Source organism: Mustela putorius, unplaced genomic scaffold (assembly GCF_011764305.1).
Source record: "Mustela putorius furo isolate JIRA1106 unplaced genomic scaffold, ASM1176430v1.1 tig00003896_pilon_pilon_pilon, whole genome shotgun sequence".
Classification (NCBI taxonomy): domain Eukaryota; kingdom Metazoa; phylum Chordata; class Mammalia; order Carnivora; family Mustelidae; genus Mustela; species Mustela putorius.
The window spans coordinates 1550916-1573198 of NW_025422045.1; the positions used below are offsets into that span (position 1 = coordinate 1550916).

Sequence of the window (22283 nt, forward strand, 5' to 3'; positions counted from 1 at the left end):
AAATCATAAATAAATAAATAAATAAATAAATAAATAAAATCTTTAAAATAAATAAATTAATTAAAAAATAATAAATAAATAAAATGCTACACATACTATACATTCATTCACAAGTCATCTCTCTATAACCTAAATCAGGATGAGGAGGCATTAGGGAAGGGCCTTTTGCTTTGAATCTGCCTACTCATAGATTCTATCACTTATTATCCCTCTTAAACCTATCCTCACCCCACCTCCCTTGCATCCATTAATTTATTCATTATTTACTGAGTTTCATGGTTAAGAAAACACAGAGCTCATTTGTAGAATTATTCACATGTGAACTTTGTTTGGCTTCATCACTCTGAAAGTCGTATTTTCCAGGAATTGATTCACTTAGAAATGATGTTGAAACTTTTCATGAAGAATCTTCTAACGTGTTTTAGATTCACTTTTCTAGCCAGATCTTCTGGCCTCTTGGGACAACAGAATGTTGCCTCCTTGTTTTAGAAAAATGTACAATAAGATTAACTATTAATTGGCTTTTATTAACTAATTAATTCAAGATGTATAATTCAGTTAAAATTTTCTTTTGAAAACTTTTTAGAATTTTAGATCACTCTGAAATATTCTTGCTTAAGAATAGTTTACAAGACAGGTATGAGAGTTAATAGTGATCCAAATAGGGATAAAGAAGAGATAAGAAAATAGATTAAAATAAAATATTGCATTGGTAATTCCATGAAATTTTGCGTAGTTCTCCAGGGAAGATATGTCTGTTTCCCAACCAACAGAAAAATAAGAAGGAAGAAGGAAATTTTGCATGGAGGCTTGGAATTAAACAGAAGCTGCCAGAAAGTCCCTATCTAATAGACTTTTTGAAAACACCGTTTCCTAAATCTTAAGTAAAGAAGTAAAATTGCTTAGGCAAAGTACATTATAGCTTTGTCTTACCTAGTTTAGGTCTGTGCTTGACAGCTGCTGGAATGACAGTATATCACATCCTAAACCAATTGAAGGAAGGGGAACTGTATTTGAAAATCGGTGAAATGCAGTAGTCCTCAAACCAGTATCATCAGTTTGTTAATAAAAGATGTATGTCCAAGTCACAGTTTTTCCAGGGTTTTGTGATATTTTCATTAGTCATATCCCTCATGTGTATAGTAATGCCCATTTCGTTATAAAATTTGTTGATAAGTTTAGATTGTTAGACGAGGTAGCATGAATATTATGTCAGATCACATCATCTTAGAATAACACATAAGTGATTACATAGAATTGTTAGTGGGAACAATTCAGGATAAAAAGTGCAGGACAGTTCAGAGCTCCTGTGCAGACTGCACGTCTGTCTGAAATCAGGTTTAAAAAGTGGCCCTGTCTCCAGCTGACTCGTTTTGTCATACTGAGTCACAGGATTAACCCTTGACATGTTCCTTTAAAAAAAAAAGGCAAAGATTAAACAACTGCATTCACTAGAGCAGCACTTGATCCATGTATATGCCTTTTTTTTCCTGTAATATGATTCTTCTTAAGAAGAAAAATTGTGCTGCAGCTGTTGCATAGATTAAATTAGAATTTTTTCAAAAAATATTTTTGAGGAAGAGAAAAAAGACATCATGAAAGATCATTTGTAATTGTGATAAAGAAAATGACAGTCTATGCCAACCACTTGTTTTTTCAGGGTAAGGCCAACTTCAAAAAAATATTTGGGGATAACAAAAGACCTTGCCATAACACACAAGTAGACTCTGGGAACATTTTATTTAGATTACCACCGCTTTCTTGATGATTTACTATGTTTGAAAAATTAGTTTAATATCATAAATATGTAGATCTATCTAAGTTTCTGCTTCTACCTTCAATTTCAGCAGTAGTGTATACCAAGTGAATATGTTGTGTACTGGGGAAGAGGAAGGTGTCTTAAATACACATGTATGGATTTTGTATCTCTGCTTTTGAAAGTAGGAATGAAAAGGAGAAGCAAGAGCTTTTAATTACTTAACTCTGTTTAGAAACTATTGTGTTTCACATTCAGATTTCAGCTTTAATAGCAAACTTCTCCAGTTGCTTAATAAATTACTTTAGAACAGTAAAAGATTATAGTGTCTGACTTTACTCTCAACTTTTTTTTTGCATATTATTTATTCATTTCAGAGTACCATTTAGTTGTCTCTAAAATAAAGAACTGTTGATGAAATACTAAAAATTTCATCTGCTTTAATAGCAAAAATTGTATAGTTGGGTTTACATTATATTGTTTATCAGACAAAATAGTGCTCTTTTCTGGCAAGCCCTAGAGAAATGAGCTTTACTGTAAGTGGATTTTGTTGTTGTTGTTGTTACCAATGTATAAAAGTTGTCTCAAGTTGGAGCATGATTGTAGGAAGAAAATGTTCTAGTATTATCAGTGCTTGTGGCTTCCTTCTTTTCCCATTCCTCCTCAATTTCTGTTCAAAAGTGAATTTTTAAATTTTTTGTTATTAAGAGAAAAAGGAAATTTTATTTTAGATGATTGATTTCCCTTCCTTTTTTTTTTTTTTTTTAAGACAAGCTGTTCTGTCAGAGAACGACTATATCTATGAAAGAGTAAAATTTACTTGAATGGTTTTAAGGCTTGGCATTGTTAATTGTAAATCAAAGCTTTTTACACAGTTCTCTAAGGATTGAAATGGGTCTTTGTGGTCTCTCAGGAGGGGAGGAAGTTACAAACCACTCTGCAGACTGGCATTTTAATAGTCTGCTGTACAGTGATGTTCTTTTGCAGCTGCTGCTTAGTCTTTTCTGTATCTGGAGAATGTGGGGAGGTTTTATTGTTACTCCGATACCATCAGCTTTTAAACATTGTGAAGTTAGCTGGCCTCATTGTCTGATTTGGTTTTATTACTATAATTTAATCAGTATGTTTCATAAGAATGAGTTGAGTTTTTTATTTTTTGCCCTCTTATTGAATGTTTCTGGAATATTTTTTAGAAGACCTCTGCTTCATGAAAGGTGCCTTTAAAAAAAGGTGATGTGCCCCTTTTTGCAGCTTGTTAGTTCTCCTCTGATTAGCAAAGTTTTGTTAGAAGCTACAAGGCACGGGGAGGAGAGAGAGTAATACAAAGAGGTTTTGATGGGGAGGAAAGAGAGAAATGTTTCTATTTTGTTTCTCTGGATTAGAATCCGACAAATGCAAAGACAAATTGAAAAATTTTTAAATAACAAAGTAATATGTGGGAAAAATATGTATTTGCAAACAGTGCCTAAAACCTTTTGACTTAAAAGAATAATAAAATGTTTAAGTCGGTGAGACATTTATTCCTACATCTTATTTTTCCTTTTTGAGAAATCTGATCATTAACATAAAATATAAATATAAAAAATATTGTTTAAGAGCAGTAATAAACATGGAACAAAGTAAAGACATCTAAGAAACCTTTTTTGGTTTATCGGCTGTAGTACACATCTTATCTGTTATACATCCAGCCTTTCATACTTTTATATAAGGTAAAACAAAACTACTACTATTTATAAGGGATAATAAAACTACTGTATTTAACTACTAAATTGCTTTTACATATTAAATGGTCTAGAAGATTGTAGTCCATTATAAACGTTAAATTGGTGTTGTGAATGAAAAATTTAAGGACATCTATAACTGAAAATCTGTACTAATAGGTTTGTTTTTAAAAACATTTATTTTCAAGATAATTTTTTTAAGTTTTTATAATGAACTTTTTCATGAAATGTGCTCCATTTAACATTTTTTTCAATATGATATTTGTAACTTAAAAAAAAAAATCATGATTTGTTCTAGCTAGTTAAGGGGTACTTACGTGACGGGTCTGCTTTCTCCCGGAAGTGATTTTGTACAAGGCTTAACTGTCTAGATCCTTCTTGTTACACATGATTCAGTGTTTCCAATTCCTGATAGCTTGATCATGTGTATATCAAAGTTGGAAGCAACTTTAGACCAGGCCAGATGGTAATGTTGCTAGAGGTGTAGCAAGCTGGGTTTTCCTGCCACCTGTACTCTAATTAAAACTAAAAACAGATTAAGAGATGTCAGTTTGCCTTTCTTTGAGAGAGAGGTATATATATCATATATATGACCAAATTAACAATTTGGGATATTTATTTCTAAGACACTATATCTCTTTTCATTATTTAGCATTCCTAAGTGACTGGTATTTTTTTTTTAAATACCCAAATTTTGTCTTACTGGTATCCTCCACGAATTCAAGGACTTGATAGAAATTGAAAGAGGTTACTTACAGCATAAACCCTCCCTCTCTGCTCTGTGAGTTGGTTCAGTCCTATTTTGCATAAGTTCCTTTTGAGTAGATCCATGTGTGGATGCATAGTGCTGAAGACTTAACTCTGTTTGGCTGTGTGGATGTATGTCTTGGAGAGAAGCTGTGTGCATTAGCTGCAAACTAACCTTTTCAAAATCAACATGTATTGTGCTTATCCTGTCCCTGGAATGGGCAGCAATTCTTTGATGTATTACTACAATGGGAAAACGGTAAGTCTTTTTCTTTGTTCATATAGCTTCTAACTGGCTTGTTTAATGGAAAACAGTGTAGATTAATTGCTTTTTACTAAAACCTGTGAGGTTTTATCATTTTCTGCAATACATTTAAACTGTGTATTTCTTTGTAAGTAGTGTCAGTGAAGTTGCCTTCGACACTGTTACTAAATAGTTGTTGGCTTTTATTTTTAAAATAGGATAGAAAATAAACCTGAATTTGTGAGTTACTATTTTTAATGCCTGATGTCTTTACTAGCAATGAGCTTGAAAGTACTTATTTTTCAATGTTTTTTTAATACTGTAAACATATAATCTATATATAAAACACATACACTCACAGAGAGAGAGGATTGCTTGATGCTTTGTAGATAGAAAGGAAAGATGAAAGTCATCTTGGATATTCATAAAAATAACAAGTATGAAGCTCTGGGAATGATTAGGGAAGCAGTCAGCTAGTGAGGGCCGTATTTCCTGTTTGGAGTTTCAGGTCCAGAGCCTGACTTTACTGGGATACCATCTGTTTCCAATCAAAGCAGAATTTTGACCCTGTACAGATTCATAAAATAAATCACTGTTTTTCAAAGAATGCATTTAAACATTTTCCAAAGAATGTATTTCTGGTCAATTTATAGCACATGGTTAGATGTTTTAAAATAATACCTTTCTGTGTTGCTAAGCAAGACTTTTCTATTCTTCAATCACTTAGTATTATTCAGAATGTTTCTGCAAAAGAATCTTTAAGTCATAGGGTTTTATATATTCTAAAAGTGAACTTCACTGGAAGATCAGCAGTTACTTTTATAAGATCATTGATCAACATAGTAAAAATGTTGTTCTAGTGAATTACAATCTTGCGTTTATGTCAGAAATTCAGTATTTTCCTCCTCAGTCTTTGTAAAAAAAAAATTTCCCTCAGGTGTCTTATTAAATATATATATATGACTTTGGTGATTTTGTTGTTTTTGTTGGGAGTAAAGGCATTTTTAATGTTAATGTTTGAAGTTATAAAGAAAATACAATCACATTTTCCTAAAATAGGTGTAAAATCAGATATATTAGTTCCTTCCCTTTTACCAGTTGAAAATCTTTTCCAGTAGCATGTGGTTCTAACCAGGGTACATGAGAACTAATGAAAGCACTTTTTCATTCTCTGACTGCTTTGGGAAGGCCTCTTTGGACTCTGTTAGCAATTGGTTGTTAACTTTAGGGTAAGCTTTTCTAATAGATGATAATCAAGCCAAAATATTGGAAACCCATTAAAAACTATATGTTCACACTATGCATATAAGCAGAGCTTTGGAAAATGTGAGCAGTAGCTCTAGAATGTAAGTGAAATTACTTGATCTCTGTATAGCTTCCTTGCTAACTGTCTTTAAAGTGTGAAAATTCTTTTATGTCCAATTCTGAGTAAAATAGACATTTTGAAGATTGTGTGTGTATGTGTCTGTGAGTTCAGTAAAATTAATTATACAGGACCTCTGAAGCAGAGAGCCTGTAACTCAAATTGAGTTTAGATTTTATTCTTTCAAGAGCACAGAACACTCTATTACAACATTTCTCTTTGTTCTACATTGGGTTGGGGGCAGGGGACAGCTTTGATTGTATTAAGTATTTCCAGACTTACGGTAGATGACATAGCTAGTATGATAGAGAAGTGTAGCCTGAAAATTGATAGCCTGTGCCTGATTTAGGTCAAAGGTGACTTTTATGTTCTTGAAAAATGCACAAAGAGCTGATATATTGCTTAGTTCTCTGTATCATAAGGCCCTAGTCTTAATGTATTTTCTTATATATATTTTACTTTTACCACCTCTAGTTTCTTTTATTCTCTTATTAACTCTTCAATAAGAAAATGATGTAGTATGTAATTACATTATCCAAAAACTATGTGAATGCCTCATTTTCCTATATATATAGGGGAATGTCTACATATCATGGTAAAAACTGACACTTTAACTTAGAATTTCCGGTCTCTAAGTGAAATATACTTCCTTACTTCAGTTATGGAATACTTATATAATCTTCATAGTGAACAAGTTAAATTTAAGCTCACTCTTTAATCCTACCTTACATTTTATTTTAGATGATAGGGCAGATTAATAGTTTGAAATACTAACAAGTTCCCATTGATTTCATTTTTAAAATCCCATTGTGGGTATTAGGGAGCAAGAAATCCTAAGTGGTCCTGGTCTTAAAGTACTTTCTCTTTTTTTCCAGTTTTTATTTTTAAGTTTTCAAGTTGGTTTCATGCATTTAAGGGTGGTTGAGGTACTTTAACAGTAAGACTGAATAGTCTCTAGCAAAAAAAAAAAAAACAAAAAACAGATTAATGAGAGAATAGGCTTTCCATATTTTATTAATTAAGATTTTCTGATAGCAGTATATTGTTTGAAATATAAAGGCTTGAGCATCTATATGCAGAAAAGCCAAGATGTTAACCCTATTTTTCCCACTATTCATAAAGAAAGGGGTTAATGATCTGTATCGTATGTAGCCTTTGTGTACTTGTATTCTATAACATACTATAAAATATTAATATGTGTTTATCATAAACAGGAAACTGAAAACCATTTGGAATAACAATTTTTTGAGATTTAAAAAATAGCAAGGAAAAATGAGTTTCTGAGCTCTTATGTATAAAGAACTTGGCCTGCATTCAGTTTTCTCATTGATATGACTAAATTGTGTCCTTTATGCAGAAAGGTAGAAAGTCTTAGAGGTAAAGGAAGTAAAGTTTTGGGAGGAAACTGTTTTCTTCATCTTGAGGATTCTGGAGTTTCGGCCTGCCTTTGATCTGATCAGCCTCCATTTTCTAGGCCTTGAAATGAAGAGATTCTACAGAGTGTTCCAGGTATAAAAATTGTAGCAAGTACAGACATGATGCTCTTTTAATTGTATGAGGAGATTATTTTAATCTTATGAGAGACAACACAGAAATCCAAGTTTTGAAACTCAAGCTTAGAAATACATTTTTAATATTGAGCTTCTTTGGATGGAATCTGGGAAAGAAGAGACAGGAACTAAAATGATTATAAGGGCTACTCTGTGTCAGGAACTACACTGAGGGCTTTATGTTGACCTCATTTAACTCACAACCACTCTGTCATTTAGTTGTTACTGTCATTCTTTTATAAATAAAGAAAATGAGGTTCAGGGAAGTTAAGTGATTTGCTCAAGCCCCAGCCAGTTAGTAAGTGCTGAGGTCAGAATTGAACCCAGATCTGTCTCCCAAGAGCAGGTTTTCCTAAGGGCAAGTTAACTAGCCTTCATAGCAAAGGGCCAGACTTCATTTATCCTTACTATAATTTGTATCAAAATATACTACACTGGAAAGAAAATGTAACAGGAAAACACAAGGCCATTCTTATAAATACTTAATGTATTTTGCATATGTAATAAGACTAATAGTTTTATGAATGCAAATTGATGTGGTCAGTCAAGCAGATATTTATTACTTTCTGTTTAAGATGAAGAGCTTTAAACTAGGTTTGTTTAAAAACTCAGGAAATCAGACTAGCGGTGGTCTCCTCTTTTAATAGAACTCATAGTACTGAAAATTTGTTTAACCATGGTTTTGGCACCTGTCTGCCCATGTAGTTTGTATTTTCATAAGAATTAAGAGTAGGAAGCAGCTAAAATTTCATTGTAAATACATCTAAGCCTTGTGTTGCAAATAAACACTCTCACTTAATAAAGCACAGAAACCAGCGTGAAAGTATATAGAACTACATTTCAGTTCCATTGGGGATTTATTGTTAATTAACATGAGAGAGGAAAGTACAACTGAATTAATTCAAGTTTCCAGCTTGTCTCTAGGCCCAGTAGAGTTAAACCTAACATTTGTATGATGAGGAAAACAAGAATTAATTTAAGAATTCTATAAAGATACAATGCTAACGACATAGAAGGACAAGGACTTTAACTTAAACCTACTTTGATTTTTCTCCTCTTTATCAAACTACCTGAGATTATATTCCAGACATAAGTCCAAGGATTTTTTCCCCTTTAATTTGTGGACACAAATACCAAAGAGTTAAAACTATAGCTGTTGCCAGCAGAGCATCTCATCACTGGTCAGCTTTATTAATATTTTAGAAAGAAACTTATATCCCTTTCATGAATGTTCATGAATGTGGAAGAAAGAGTCAGGTTCTATATTGTTGGATCTAAATTTTTTTTTAAAAGTAGGCAGCTAAGGAGTGACATTCATTGGTTTGTTTACTATATTATCCTAGAACACAAGTTTCAAAATCAGTCCCTTAAAAATTCCATAGTTTATCTCTCGGGAAAAACTGTGGTCATTATGACAATGATAGCAATTATAAAAGGAGCAGGTGAAAAATGCCCAGTGATGTTAAGATTAATACAAATGTGCTTGACCTCCTAAGACATTTTTCTCACAATTGAAAACCAGTTATATCTAACTATGCTTGTTAGACAGCAGAACTAGTAATTTATTTTAAGCTGCTTTGTACTGAAAACTAGAATTTTGTTTTCTTATTGTTAGGAAATTTTACTTTATTTCATCCCTAAACATGTCTCTGAGAATTCTTGGGAAAAGACATTGATACTTTTATTTAGGAAAATAAAAACATGCATTTTTTATCCCTTTTACTAAAATACCAGTTGTGTTTTTAGCAGGCTACTTAGGTAAAAAGAATCCTTGATAGAGATGGCTTGTACGTCCTTGAATTAGTCCTTGTACTTCAGACATTCTGTGTCATGATGCCTTTGGTTTTGATTCTTACTGAAACTGTCTAAACATTTTCCCTCTTAGGCTTGGAATTACCATAAAAACTCCAGTAGTAGATTGGACTTTCTGGCAAAGTGGCAAAAGTTCTATTTTTATGTAATAATAAAATACTAAAAACATCGAAATATTAAATGTTATCTAAATATTCTTAGATATTAGAAAATTCTTAAATTAGACTGTTTCATAGATTTGTTTAAAAATGTTAATGTCTTCCTTTGGGGTTATATTTCTTTTAATTTTGATTAGAGAAGGAATAAGGAAATTGGGAAGACCTAAATTTCAGAAACTTCAAAAATTTGCCATTTAGGTTAAAGATGCTTTGTATTTGAATTTATACTTTGGATCAGTATTTATATGTAAATTAGTAGAATAAATTAGTAGTATAATGATAATAAATTAGTAGTATAATGGACCCAAAATGATGAGAAAAATCAATAGGGAATTGTTTTTAGGAAATTTCTTAAACTTCTTCTAACACCTACCTAGCACCCTGCCTGAATCAGTATAATTCTTAAAGCCAAATTTTTTTTTTAAGATTTTATTTATTTATTTGACAGACAGGGATCACAAGTAGGCAGAGACACAGGCAGAGAGGAGGAAGCAGGCCCCCTGCCAAGCAGAGAGCCTATGTGGGGCTCGATCCCAGGACCCTGAGATCATGACCCGAGCCGAAGGCAGAGGATTAACCCGCTGAGCCACCCAGGCACCCCAAGCCAAATTTTTATTTATTCTTTTAAACAGCCTCTTTTTACAAAAATTCGGAAATAGAAACTGTTGTTTGTATTATTGTGTGAGGAACTTGAATAGGTTAATCAGCAGTAACTAAAAAATAAATTCTTATAGTAATTACCTAGTTTTTCTTAATTTTTAAGTGTTGATCTTTAAACATGCATATCTTAAAAATTATTGGCCCGGAGGTTTAATTACATTTTTTTAAAAAATGGGCTTTGACTTAGGTTGTGGTTTTCTTTTTCCCAGTGATCTAGACTTTTTTTCCAGGTTTTTAGATACTCAGGTATGTCTTGTGATATTCGTATTGTTTAATACAAAATATAGTTATATAAAAATAAGGTAAATTAAGTGGATGTTCTTGTATATAATATTATACTTTTATTTTGAAATTATGATGGTAGGGTAAACTAGCCAAATGTTTTGTTCTGTTATTTTGGTAAGTTGATAAAGACTGTACTGAAGGTGATTTGTCTTATTATTTTAGACTTTTCACATATTGGATGCCCATGTTAGCATGTATTGAAGTGTTTAATGATACTTACTAGAATTTAAAGAAAACTGCTATTCAAATCATCTTGACAGTAGGGCTAATAGAAGCCTAAACATAATGAAATTCTGATAGAGATTACTGTATTAGAGCATGTTCAGAAAAATGGATAAGCTCCTCCATCTTTCTTTTTTCCAAATCAGTTGACGATGTTCCTAAATTGTTTGACAGTTTAGGCTGATTTTGGTTTTCATAGGTTTTGGAGCTTACAAGAGTCCAAGAATATTTCTTTAAAAATAATTTATATAATTCTAAACCGAGTAAGGAAAAATGATCTAAACCTATGTTGTTCAATATAGTAACCACTAGTCACATATGACTATTTTATTAAAGTAAAATTAAAAATTCAGTTCCTCAGCTGTACTATTCATATTTCAAGTGTTCAGTAGTCACATGTAACCAGTGGCGACTCTGTTGTATAGAACAGATGTGGAACATATTCATCATCACAGAAACCTCTATTGGATAGTGTTCATCTAAAGCATTCCTCTCATTTTCTGTGGAAGGGTATCTTCATTAAGATTTATAGCTATTCTCACATACTAAGGAAAATTCCCAACTCATCTCCTCATCATTTGGGATATTTAAAAATATCAGCCACCACACAAGCTATGGATCTATTTTTAAAGGCATGGGGAGTGACATCGTCTTTTAACCCATCACTGGATGTGACAAGATTTAAAAAAACAAACAAAATGAAAAAGGAAAACCTGTCTTTTTAGCAAAAGCTACTATTTCTTTGCATCTTTTCTCAAAAACTATCAGAAAATCGTTATGGCTCCCTGCCTGACAGGGATGTTTCCAGTATTAATCACAGGAAGGATGCATTAAAATCAAGAACACAGTGCACAGTTCCAGCCTTCGAGCTAAACAGAGAATGATCTGCCCTGAATTTGGAGTTATCCATATGACTAAACTGAATCATCCAAGCAAGTAAAAAGGCATGTTTTTATTAACTTGACTCCCAGTTGGTTGAATGAGCTAAAACATCCCAAGGATAATTGTGTAACCACTGTAAAGAGTGATTATAAATATTCATCCCTGAAATGCTCTGTCACTCTTAAAAAGTAAGTTTGGGTAGGATGAGATGAGGACATTAAAGATACTGATGTGGATTTGTTCTGTTCAGCTAGACTTAACAGGGAGGTATCTTAGATTTTCAATTATATTCACTCAAATTGAAATAAATGGTATAGTTCTGTTCACTAGAAACTCAGAATTTCTCTCATCACAATTCCTAGAGGATAAAGTGGGAGTAAAGAGGATAAAGTGGTAACAGTTGTGAGCCTGACATTCTGAAATGGAAGTTAGAATTCTAAAGAAAATTTCTAAATATCAACCACATTCTAATGGAATATCTTAAATTACTTAATTGTACTTTTTTCTAAGATTTTATTTTTTTAATTAAGTGAATTAAGTTAGTCTCTAGACCCAAGGTGGGGCTCAAACTCACAACCCGAAGACCAAGAGTCACACACTGTACCAGCTGCAAGATGCCCCTCTATTTTCTCTTTTATTTTTTAAGATTTTATTTATTAATTTGACAGAGAGAAATCACAAGTAGACGGAGAGGCAGCCAGAGAGAGAGAGAGAGAGAGGGAAGCAGGCTCCCTGCTGAGCAGAGAGCCTGATGCGGGACTCGATCCCAGGACCCTGAGATCATGACCTGAGCTGAAGGCAGCAGCTTAACCCACTGAACCACCCAGGCGCCCCTCTATTTCTCTTTTAAATAGTTTGATTCCTGGTAGATTTTAATCATCTTAAAGCATATGTAAGCATATATATTCCTTTCTCTTAATTTTAAGATTGTTTGTTGTGATACAAAATCATACTTAAGGGGCGCCTGGGTGGCTCAGTGGGTTAAGCCGCTGCCTTCGGCTCAGGTCATGATCTCAGGGTCCTGGGATCGAGTCCCACATCGGGCTCTCTGCTCAGCAGGGAGCCTGCTTCCCTTCCTCTCTCTCTGCCTGCCTCTCTGCCTACTTGTGATCTCTCTCTCTGTCAAATAAATAAATAAATCTTTAAAAAAAAAATCATACTTAAGATGTAAACGTATGATTAGATCATTAACTAGGAAAAAAACTGGCATCTATGTGCAGGTGATCAGATGACATAAGCAGTCTGGTTTTAATTTGTGGCCAGTACTGATTGTAACTAAAAGAGACTTGCTCTTTTTGTGGAATTGGCTGACTATTTCCCTACATCTGGAGTTAATAAAGTCTTTGAGACCACATCAGTTGCGCTTTGCCGCAGGAACTCTTTGATCTGAAAAATTGAGACTGGCACAACTGCTGCTTCATAACATTGCATCTATGTTTTTGCAAGCTATGGTTAAGATACCAAAAGTAAAGTTATTTGGACAGTGTTAGAAATGCTGTTAGGTGGGCCTCTTTGAGAATAACGTTTTTAAAACATTTTTATTATGATTAAAAACTTTGAACGTATGTTAGTAAATAAATGATAAACTTTTAATAGCTTAGAGTTTTCACCATTTTCATTTATAAGGTCTATCTTTTAAGAGTCTGTTTATTCTTCAGAGTCTGTTTATAAAGACTAACATTAAAAAACTTTACATCTAAAATGAGCCCTGTTTTTTTCCATACAGCTTAAAATTTTTACATGGGAATAGGACAGTCTCTTCTGCTTTGGCGGTTTATCTTGGTTTCCTTGTTTTCCATGACAGCAGTCATTAACCATTATCTGATCAGCATATTCTCCTTTATTTAACTCTGATTTGTAAATCAGTACAGTCAGGTTTATCCTTTACTTGCTTTTATAATTGCAAACATTTCGAATTTTCTAAAGTGTAAGTATATCATGTGGAATACAGTGAATTGAATGGGAATAGGATATGTAAATACAAACTGACAAATTATGCATGTAAGTTGACAAATTATGTAGATTTTTTTGTATGTGAGATGACACAACTCACATCTCAACTGGAGATGACAATGAGATGACAATCTCAACTGGAGATTTTTTTCCAGAAGTTGGAGGCTTACATACTGTTTCAGTCTATAACCTAGATAGGATTAGAGAATTTTGTATTTCATACTTTGAGATCAGTGATGGTATATACAGTAAAGAAGCATTTGTGACAAAAAGCATATGTTCTAATGTTTTCTTCAAAATTTTATCTCATTTGTATTTTCTTACTGGGTCTTTGGATTTACTTTATTCTTCATTGTAGTTTCAGCCTAGTTTGGAAAAATCTTTGTATAAAGGAGACAGAGGACATCTGGCTGTGGCTAAGTTTAGACACTGAAACTTGATTAAAAGAAAAAAGTGCAAAATTCCTTTCCTGAAAACTTTTCCTGCCCGTCAGTCTATATAATACATTCCAAACACATTTGTATATACCCATTTATTTCATTCTGACATTATCTTATGTAATAGCACTAAACTAGAAAAATACATTTAATATGTGTAATGGGAAAGAAAAGATATTTTATCTGCCATATTCCTTTATCTGCGATCTTTCTAGGTAGTTCTTGGGAATCCATCTTGTCTCAAACTACTCAGGTACCACAGGTGTGGGGGATGTTATAGGAAACTAACCTAAATGCCGGTTCACTGAAAAGAAACACCTGTGCTAGTATGAAGCTGACTAGCAAAAAATGTAAAAATAGACTTTTTAATCTTTTATTTAGCATGAGTTGTATTTATAAGTAGGATTATGCGGACAAAAAACTGTAAGAAACACCATTCAAGAACTGAACAAGGGCAATATTTTGTAGAATAACAGCTTCTGCAAGAATGACAGAAATGATTGAGATACTGTTTGCTAATACTTGGTGCTTACTGTGCTGAGCATTGTATATGTTATCTCATCCGATTTTTCCATCAACCCCCTGATGCAAGTACTGTTAGCACCATCTTAGCAATGAGGAAATTGAGTCTTGGAAGCTTGGGTAATTTGTCAAAAGTCTACATAGTTAGTTAATGCCTCAGAGGAAGAATAAATGAATATAAATAATAGTTCATGTAAAATAAAATTTTGGCTCGCATTTTAATCTCAGTGTGTATGCTTTCTCAACTTTTTTATTAGTGCATAGACATGCTTAGGAGAAAATACCAGACTATGTGGAAGGACATAAAGTAAATGTCTTCCTTCCCAATTCAAAGTCCAGAGGTGCAACTATGCACTAAGTTTCTTATGTATAATTCCAGAAATTTTCTATGCTTATGATTTTTTACACATGCTCCCATAACTTTAACAAGGTGACTACTTTCTTCCACTTAAGTGAATACTTAGGATGTGTATTTTAGAGTGACATTTATTAGATGTACCCTTATCTAACTAAACAAAAGAAACTGGTTTCCTACACTGTTCACAATAGGACACCTCTCCATTCTTTTGGCTCTTGGTTTACTTTTGCTTTTAGAGAATGTGCATTACCTTAATTGTTGTTTATTTGTTTTCCTTCTTGATTTTAGTAATCATCATGAGAATGGCCTTATCATGCTTTGATTATTAAGGTTATTTAGATGCCCATTTAGTTTTGTAGGGAAGTGGCAATGATGGCCATTTGCCAATTCAAAATGTTCATAGTTTGCTTATCTGAAGCAAAGGTTACCAAAGGAAATTAATACTCCTCTGACAAATTGAGTTTTCTTTCTTTCTTTCTTTCTTTTTTTTTTTTTTTTGAAGATTTTATTTATTTTAGAGAGAGAGCTTGCATTCACATGAGTAGGGCTAGGGAGAGAGCAAGGAGAGAGAGAATCTCAAGCAAACTTTGCACTGATTGCAGAGCTGGTGCTGGGCTTAGTCCCATGATCCTGAGATCATGACCTGAGTGAAACCAGGAGTCAGACCTTCAACTGACTGAGCCACCCAGGCACCCCTAAATAAGATTTTTCTTAAAGCTATGCCAGACTTAAAAGTTTACTTGAAATTAAAATCCCTCAGCAAAATTTTGTTTTAATTTTGCTAATCCTACTAAGTTAAGCAAGTTTCTGAAAACTTGCCGTGTGTCTTTTGTGGTTATCCTTTAATAATAACAAAGTATAGTAACCTTTAATCTAACTCATTTTAACTTTGATAAAACTTGAAACAGTGAAAAGAATGAATTTTATGAACCCAAAATTTATTTCATCCTGTATTCAAAAGACACTTGTTTCCACCACCACATTTTGAATCATGAGCTTATATAGATTTTGGGGTTTTATTTATTTTTTTTTTTAAGATTTTATTTATTTAACAGACAGAGATTACAAGTAGGCAGAGAGGCAGTCAGAGAGAGGAGGAAGCAGGCTCCCTGCTGAGCAGAGTGCCCGTTGTGGGGCTCGATTCCAGGACCTTGGGATCATGACCTGAGCCAAAGGCAGAGGCTTTAACCCACTGAGCCACCCAGGAGCCCTAGATTTTTGTTTTGTAAGCAAAGTAAACCTTTATGACTTTATTCAACCACTTGGTGTAATTATCACAAAAATGCATTATGGAGATATTTGGAGTAGTATTTTTCTCTAGTAATCAGCTAAAAACAAATATGTAGATTGTAACCAAGTTAGGTTATTATATATAATGGATTTAGTTTCTTTGGTTTCTTTGGATTTGTGGCAGTCCTTTATAGATATTAGTTAGGTCTTTTTAGGTCCTTTATGAAGCTTTATGAAATACAACACTCATTTTTCATAAGTGATAAATATGATTGTCATTTACATTTTAATTAAATTTTCTGTTTGATTTAAGGTATATGCACCATCCCCAAATTCAGATGATTTCAACCGTGAATCTCCTAGTTATCCATCTCCCAAGCCACCAACCAGTATGTTTGCTAGCACTTTCTTTATGCAAGGTAAGTACTGCCAAATAGTTGTCAATCCTACAGCAGTTATCTGTTGTATATTAGCTAATATTTAAGATTGTGAGGAAAGAGAATACCTACAAAGGAGTTCAGTTGTTATTTATCTAGGTATTTTTGGCTTAAGTAAATCAAAATTTAGGTTTAAAATTTCTAAAGATGTTTTTGCTGATAGCACTGTAGTTGGACTATCCAGCAAACCATTGGAGTGTCGCATCTAGTATTGGTCAAACTTATAAAGGACTTCAGTTAAGAAAAATGAGTAGAGCTACTCTTTCTCATTTTAGAATTTAAACGAATGAAAGATATTAACGATTCTAGTTTCTTATTTAAATTACAGACGCTTAGCACCCCTACAATGATCAATATAAAGAATGAATATCAAAGAACAGAATAAGACTTGTTAAGAGAAAAAAGTATTGCATTTCCTTTAATTCATTCTAGCAAATCATTTTTATTTGTTCTCTTGCGGTTTTGGACTATGGGAAGCATATACTATGGGAGCAGTAAATCACTACATAAACGCTTCCTTGTCTTTACACTGATGAGTGAAGTCATTGCTAACACATTTCATTTGAAGGCTGTCTATAATATAGTCATTATCAATTACGTATGTTTACTCTTAGAGAAACTTCTTTATTCCACAGTTTCAGAATGTTTGATATAATGTACATTGCTTGTTACAAAGAATTTTTTGTGTATTGATGATTATACCATTTAACCAAAATTAAATCCAACCCATCCCCAAATTTGAGATTCTTATTATCTTCTTTGATATGAATTTAAATCTTCCAAGGATTTCTATAACAACATGCCTACTACAGTTTAGATTAGTTTTTTTCCCCCTCTAACTATAAAGCTTTGTTCCCTCTTTTTAAATAGTAATTGATGGAAGAAAACTAGATAGAAGATTGGGTTGGAAAGGGTTGGGGAAAGGTATCTGGAGGATATCCTTTTGAGGTCTTACAACATCATCAAAATAAATTTTAGGTAAGAAAAATTTTTTATTTCTCTTTTCATCTTAGATGGGACCCACAATTCTTCTGACATTTGGAGTTCATCAAATGGGATGAGCCAGCCTGGTTTTGGTGGAATTCTGGGGACCTCCACTTCCCACATGTCTCAATCCAGTAGTTACGGCAGCCTTCATTCACATGACCGCTTGGTAGGCTATAACACATGACTAGGGTGCAAAAACACCCTGTCCTCACTTGAGTTTCTCTTTGGATTATAAGTGTAAGATTTGATTCTGCCAAAACTAGTGACATTTGAAATACTTCTAGGCTCACTGCATTTAGCATGCCTTTTTAAAAGTAAATGACAATAGTAGAACAAAATGTTCTTTTTGACTTGTTATAGTAGTTGTCCAGTTATATGTGCATATTATTTAGAAAATGTATTTAATAGATCATGTCTCTTTCCCCATTTCTCTAGAGCTATCCTCCGCACTCAGTTTCACCAACAGACATAAACACGAGTCTCCCACCGATGTCTAGCTTCCATCGTGGCAGTACTAGCAGTTCGCCTTATGTTGCTGCCTCACACACTCCTCCCATCAATGGATCAGATAGCATTCTAGGTGAGCTTTTTGGGGGTTGGCAGAACTCCCTAAAAACCTACTTTGGGGATTTTCAGTGAACCCCCCATCCTTCAATATATTTTTTAGTATTGGGTTTTAAAATGAAAGGAAGGAAAACTTTTTAATTTTCGTTAATGTAGAAGCTGATACCAAACCCATCTTTAACTTATTAAGCGTAACACATACACAATATTTGCTGCAATGGGTGAGATAATGGTAGAGAACACCCTTGAAATCATGGCAGAATGTTTAAAAAAAAAAAAAAAAGGCATCCCTGCCTGTTAAAATTCTTTATTTGTTTTCTACCTGAAATATTCAGGAACCAGAGGGACGGCTGCTGGAAGCTCACAGACAGGTGATGCACTTGGAAAGGCTTTGGCATCTGTGAGTATTGATTTTACCTATTCTGCTAAATGAGCTTTACACTGCTAAACGCAGTGGTACTATTTTGTGGACAGTACATGTCATAGTTAGAGGGTGTAGTTACAAAACAATCAACTTCATATCTCCATTAGAACTATTCTCAGTATGTATTAATTCTTGCTGCCCTTAAAATAACTCAGGAGAACACCTTCCCACCCCATTCTCACAAGATCGGTCCTTCTAATTTCTGTTTAAAAATGTCTTTGATTTGATGGAATAGACAGAAAGAAGAGAAATTTGGGAGTTTTTAGATCTAAAGCCAAAATTACTGAGATTAATTGTTAAATTTATTTATTAGTTTTAAATACATACTTAGTTGCCCACTTAACGTAAGTCAGATGGAACCAAGAAAGACAATTCAGTTATTCTTCTGGCCCACAGAAGAAAGTGCATTCATAAGAAATTTTTCTTAGGCAGAAAGTATTTTACGTATTTTTTAAAAGGAAAAATAATTATCTAAACTGATTCACTCAAGAAATAGGAGAGTCTTCCCCAAAAAAGCCAGATTTATTGAAGAACTCATGCTAACATGAGTAAAACTGATTTGAAGGAATCCCATAGTATTTTCTTGAGCAGCTAATTTATATCACCTCAGGATATTAATGACAAAGCAATGATTGTTTTAGTAGCTGATCCTTAAAACATTAAAAATGAAATCCCTTCTTTCAGAATTCTTTTGGGAGAGCATTTACCAGTAATTCACAAAGACTCCAAAGCTAATTGTTTAAAAGAGGCACTTCTGCTTTGTACTGTCTGAATTTTCTCCTTGGGCTTTTTCTTTTCTTTTCCCTTTGAGTGGTATGCCTCTCAGAATTCCCACAGAGTTGTCTTACATTTTCTATGAAGTACAGTTAACTCTATCAGACACATTTAGGGCTGTTCCTGAGGAACGCAGACCACTTATAGAGGAAGCACCCATTGAACATTTAAGGAGATAAACCTCTTTGTATAAAGTTTCTGTAAATAAACCTTCTTCTGCATCCCAGTACAAGTTTCTTGAGAAATAAAAGTGAAGGCAAATTCATCTACCACATAGTGGAACACCCCACAAAAAAATAGAGCTCAGTAGATGTTTGTTGAATACAGTCTTGCATCATATGACAAAAATAGCAAAGATAAGAACAAAGCCCACAAAAATATCAGCTATAATTTGAATGTTTAGTAGGTACTGGGTATTATACTAAGCATTTATGTGCTTTGTTTTATTTAATCCTCAAGAAAACCCTGTAAGGTTGGCATTATTATCCTCACATTACAGATGAGGAACTAAAGTTTCAAAGGTTAAGTAACTTCAGCTCAGAAAGATTAAGTAGTTTGTCCTAGGGATCACCAAGCTAGGAAGGGTAAAGCCCACATATATTAGGTAAGAACCTGGATCCAACTATCTTCGCTACTATTTCTCCAGGAAGAGAATTGCTACAGTGACTGCGGTTTCACAGGATGTTGAGGATTAAAAGAAGTGGTCCTACTTGTTCTGGACTTATTCCCACCTGATAAAAACTACCTGCTTAGAAATAAAATTATTCTCTAATATTAAATCTGAGTGCCTCCCAGGAATTTGATTGGCTTGCCATATTTTCTGTTGATTCTGAAAGAATCCAGTAGCAGATATTTCACATGCAGGAGGACAAAGAATGTTGAAAAAGTACAGACTGCATTTTGGGAGCTTTTTTTCTCAAAGGTCTTCTGTTGATTTTATGCAAGGAAACTTCTATAAAGGAACCTTGGCAGGTAGGCAGGCAAGAATTTGTGATGTTCTTGGTGGTTGTCCTTCAAGCTCTCTTTCAGTTACCCTTTCTTGTAGTTGACTGTTTTCCCATTTATGACCAGCATACTAGCGAAACCAGTTGGCATTAGGGGAAAAAAAATCCAAATTCTCCATGAGTGGAAGCCAGGGAAGAATGTTTAATCTAGTTAGTGGGTGGGCTTTGGTTGTCATGGAAACTCAGCTCTGTCATCCTATGTTGTTACTAGGCAGGAGCAGCCAGGTCATTCCATAAATCATTTCTGTCATAGCTGACGGTGATGCATTCCATCTGCTCCATCACTGCATGCCGTAGTGTACACACTTGAAATCCCTTCCTTCAACCCATCTGCTGCCCCCTCCCCGCAAACACCTCCCCAAAACACATTCTTTCTCTAACTTGCATTACAGACTCACATTCACTTTAGTGCTCACAGAATGTACTGAAAAACAAAAACATTACATGGGGAGTAGGAAGGATTAGAAGAGATGAGGAGAAGGAATTTTCTGAGGATTACATTTGAGAGTCTAACATGCATATCAGAGTTTTATGTTAGGTATTACAGATCTTTGGAAATGGTGAGCATGGGTATTTTGAAATTTTAAGTTCTTTAGAATATGACAATTTTAATATAGCATCTAGTTTTAGATGGAGAAAACACTATGCTATTGTCATTAGAAGTTATTTCTAGCTCCCCAGTCGTCTGATACATGTCTTAGAAGGTCTTTCATGTGTGAAACATCACAGGGTACAACCTTTGTTCTTTAGTTTAGGTATTAAAGAGCACACAGAATACTGTGATTAAACATGTAAGGCCAGATAATGCATTTGCAAAGGTTCCTTTATTTTAGGTTTAAGCCGGGATAATTGTGGTCTTAATCTCAGGATAGCTAGAAAGAGAATTGTACATGAAAGTATTTACACAAAGTTCCCAAAGCCCTGTGGATTATGCATTAGTTTAGATAATAAACTAGGGTAGATAGAAGGAAAGGAAAATCTGGGTATTCGTGCCATTTCTAATGTGTTTCCCTGAACATTTGCCAGACAATAACCCTTTAAGATTGTGCCCATGGAGAGTTATATAGAGGAAGAAACATCTGGTTTATTTCAATGCCTAATACCATATCAAAACACTTGGTCTTTAATTTAGAGGAGATCAAACAAGAGGACTGTTTAACTTTGTTGATTATATCAGACTTCTTTGTGATAATTTATGTTTTGATTTCTACCTCCAAGCAAAGGAGGGAGAGAGAGAGAGAGTGTGTGTGTGTGTGTGTGTGTGCGCGCGCGCGCGCGTGTGTTTTAATCTGGATAGTTAAATGGTCAGTAGTCTCTAACAAAAGAAAAGAAAATTCAGGGAAGTTGACGTTTAAAAGTAATTCATGAAATAAGTTTCTTTGTTCCTTAGACTCAATAACATTAGCATAATAAAGATTAACTGAAATGTGCACTGTAGTGTTTAAAAAATTGGGCTCACAGTTCCAAGGTTGGGCTTGGGAGCCCTTCATTGTTTCTTTTTTGTCTGAGGCCCTTTTCATTAGCTTCTGGCTTATTGGCACCCTGCTGATTGGAATGGACCATGACTGATAGGAGGAGGAGCCTCATTTGTTGCAGTAAAATGAGGCATATTACCGTTTAAGCCTGGCAGAAGGTATTGGGAGTTATTCATCATTGGTCATTTAACAGTATGAGGACCATGGACTGCATGCAGAATGAGTTCTTACTTTGTGTTTATGCTTTACATTCTAAATCACTCCCATCCCCATTTTTTAAGTGACTGACTTTTTTCTTTTTTCTTTTTTTTTTTTTTCTTTGAAACGTCAGTGTAGGCGTTCCTTAAGGTCAGAAAGTACAAGAAGTAATGAAATCCTGTTTTAGAATGCTCTTTGTCAAATAAACTCTAATTTTAGGATTTCTTAAAGTAACAACAATTTCTGTAGAATAAGTTTAATTTGTATGTGGTTTAGTTATAGAGTACACATACAGAGGTGAAGTTTAATGAAATGATCTGTGATCTAAAAAGCTGTATTACCATGTTTTTTTAATGTTGTTTTGCTCCTCCTCTTCCCACATCCCCATTCTTCTTTTAAAGATTTTATTGTCAGAAAGAGTGCACAAGTGGGGGTTAGGGGGTAGAAGCAGGCAGAGGGAGAAGTAGGCTTCCACTGAACAAGGAACCTGATTTGGGACTTGATCATGTCCTGAGCTGAA

At 33.9% G+C, this 22283-nt stretch overlaps 1 protein-coding gene across 7 annotated transcripts in view; it reads left to right on the top strand.

The window, feature by feature from the left end:
* Positions 1-22283, top strand: part of TCF12 (transcription factor 12) — a 392538-nt gene that overhangs the window by 327475 nt on the left and 42780 nt on the right. For 5 of the 7 annotated variants that reach the window (XM_004777303.3, XM_004777305.3, XM_004777304.3 and 2 more), the window contains 4 exons: positions 16214-16319; positions 17351-17490; positions 17760-17904; positions 18224-18288. In XM_004777303.3, coding sequence (XP_004777360.1) covers positions 16214-16319; positions 17351-17490; positions 17760-17904; positions 18224-18288 — 456 coding nt within the window. Of the gene's footprint in view, positions 1-4308; positions 4484-16213; positions 16320-17350; positions 17491-17759; positions 17905-18223; positions 18289-22283 lie in introns of those variants that run through there. The other 2 variants (XM_013048259.2, XM_004777308.3) reach the window with 2 other exon arrangements.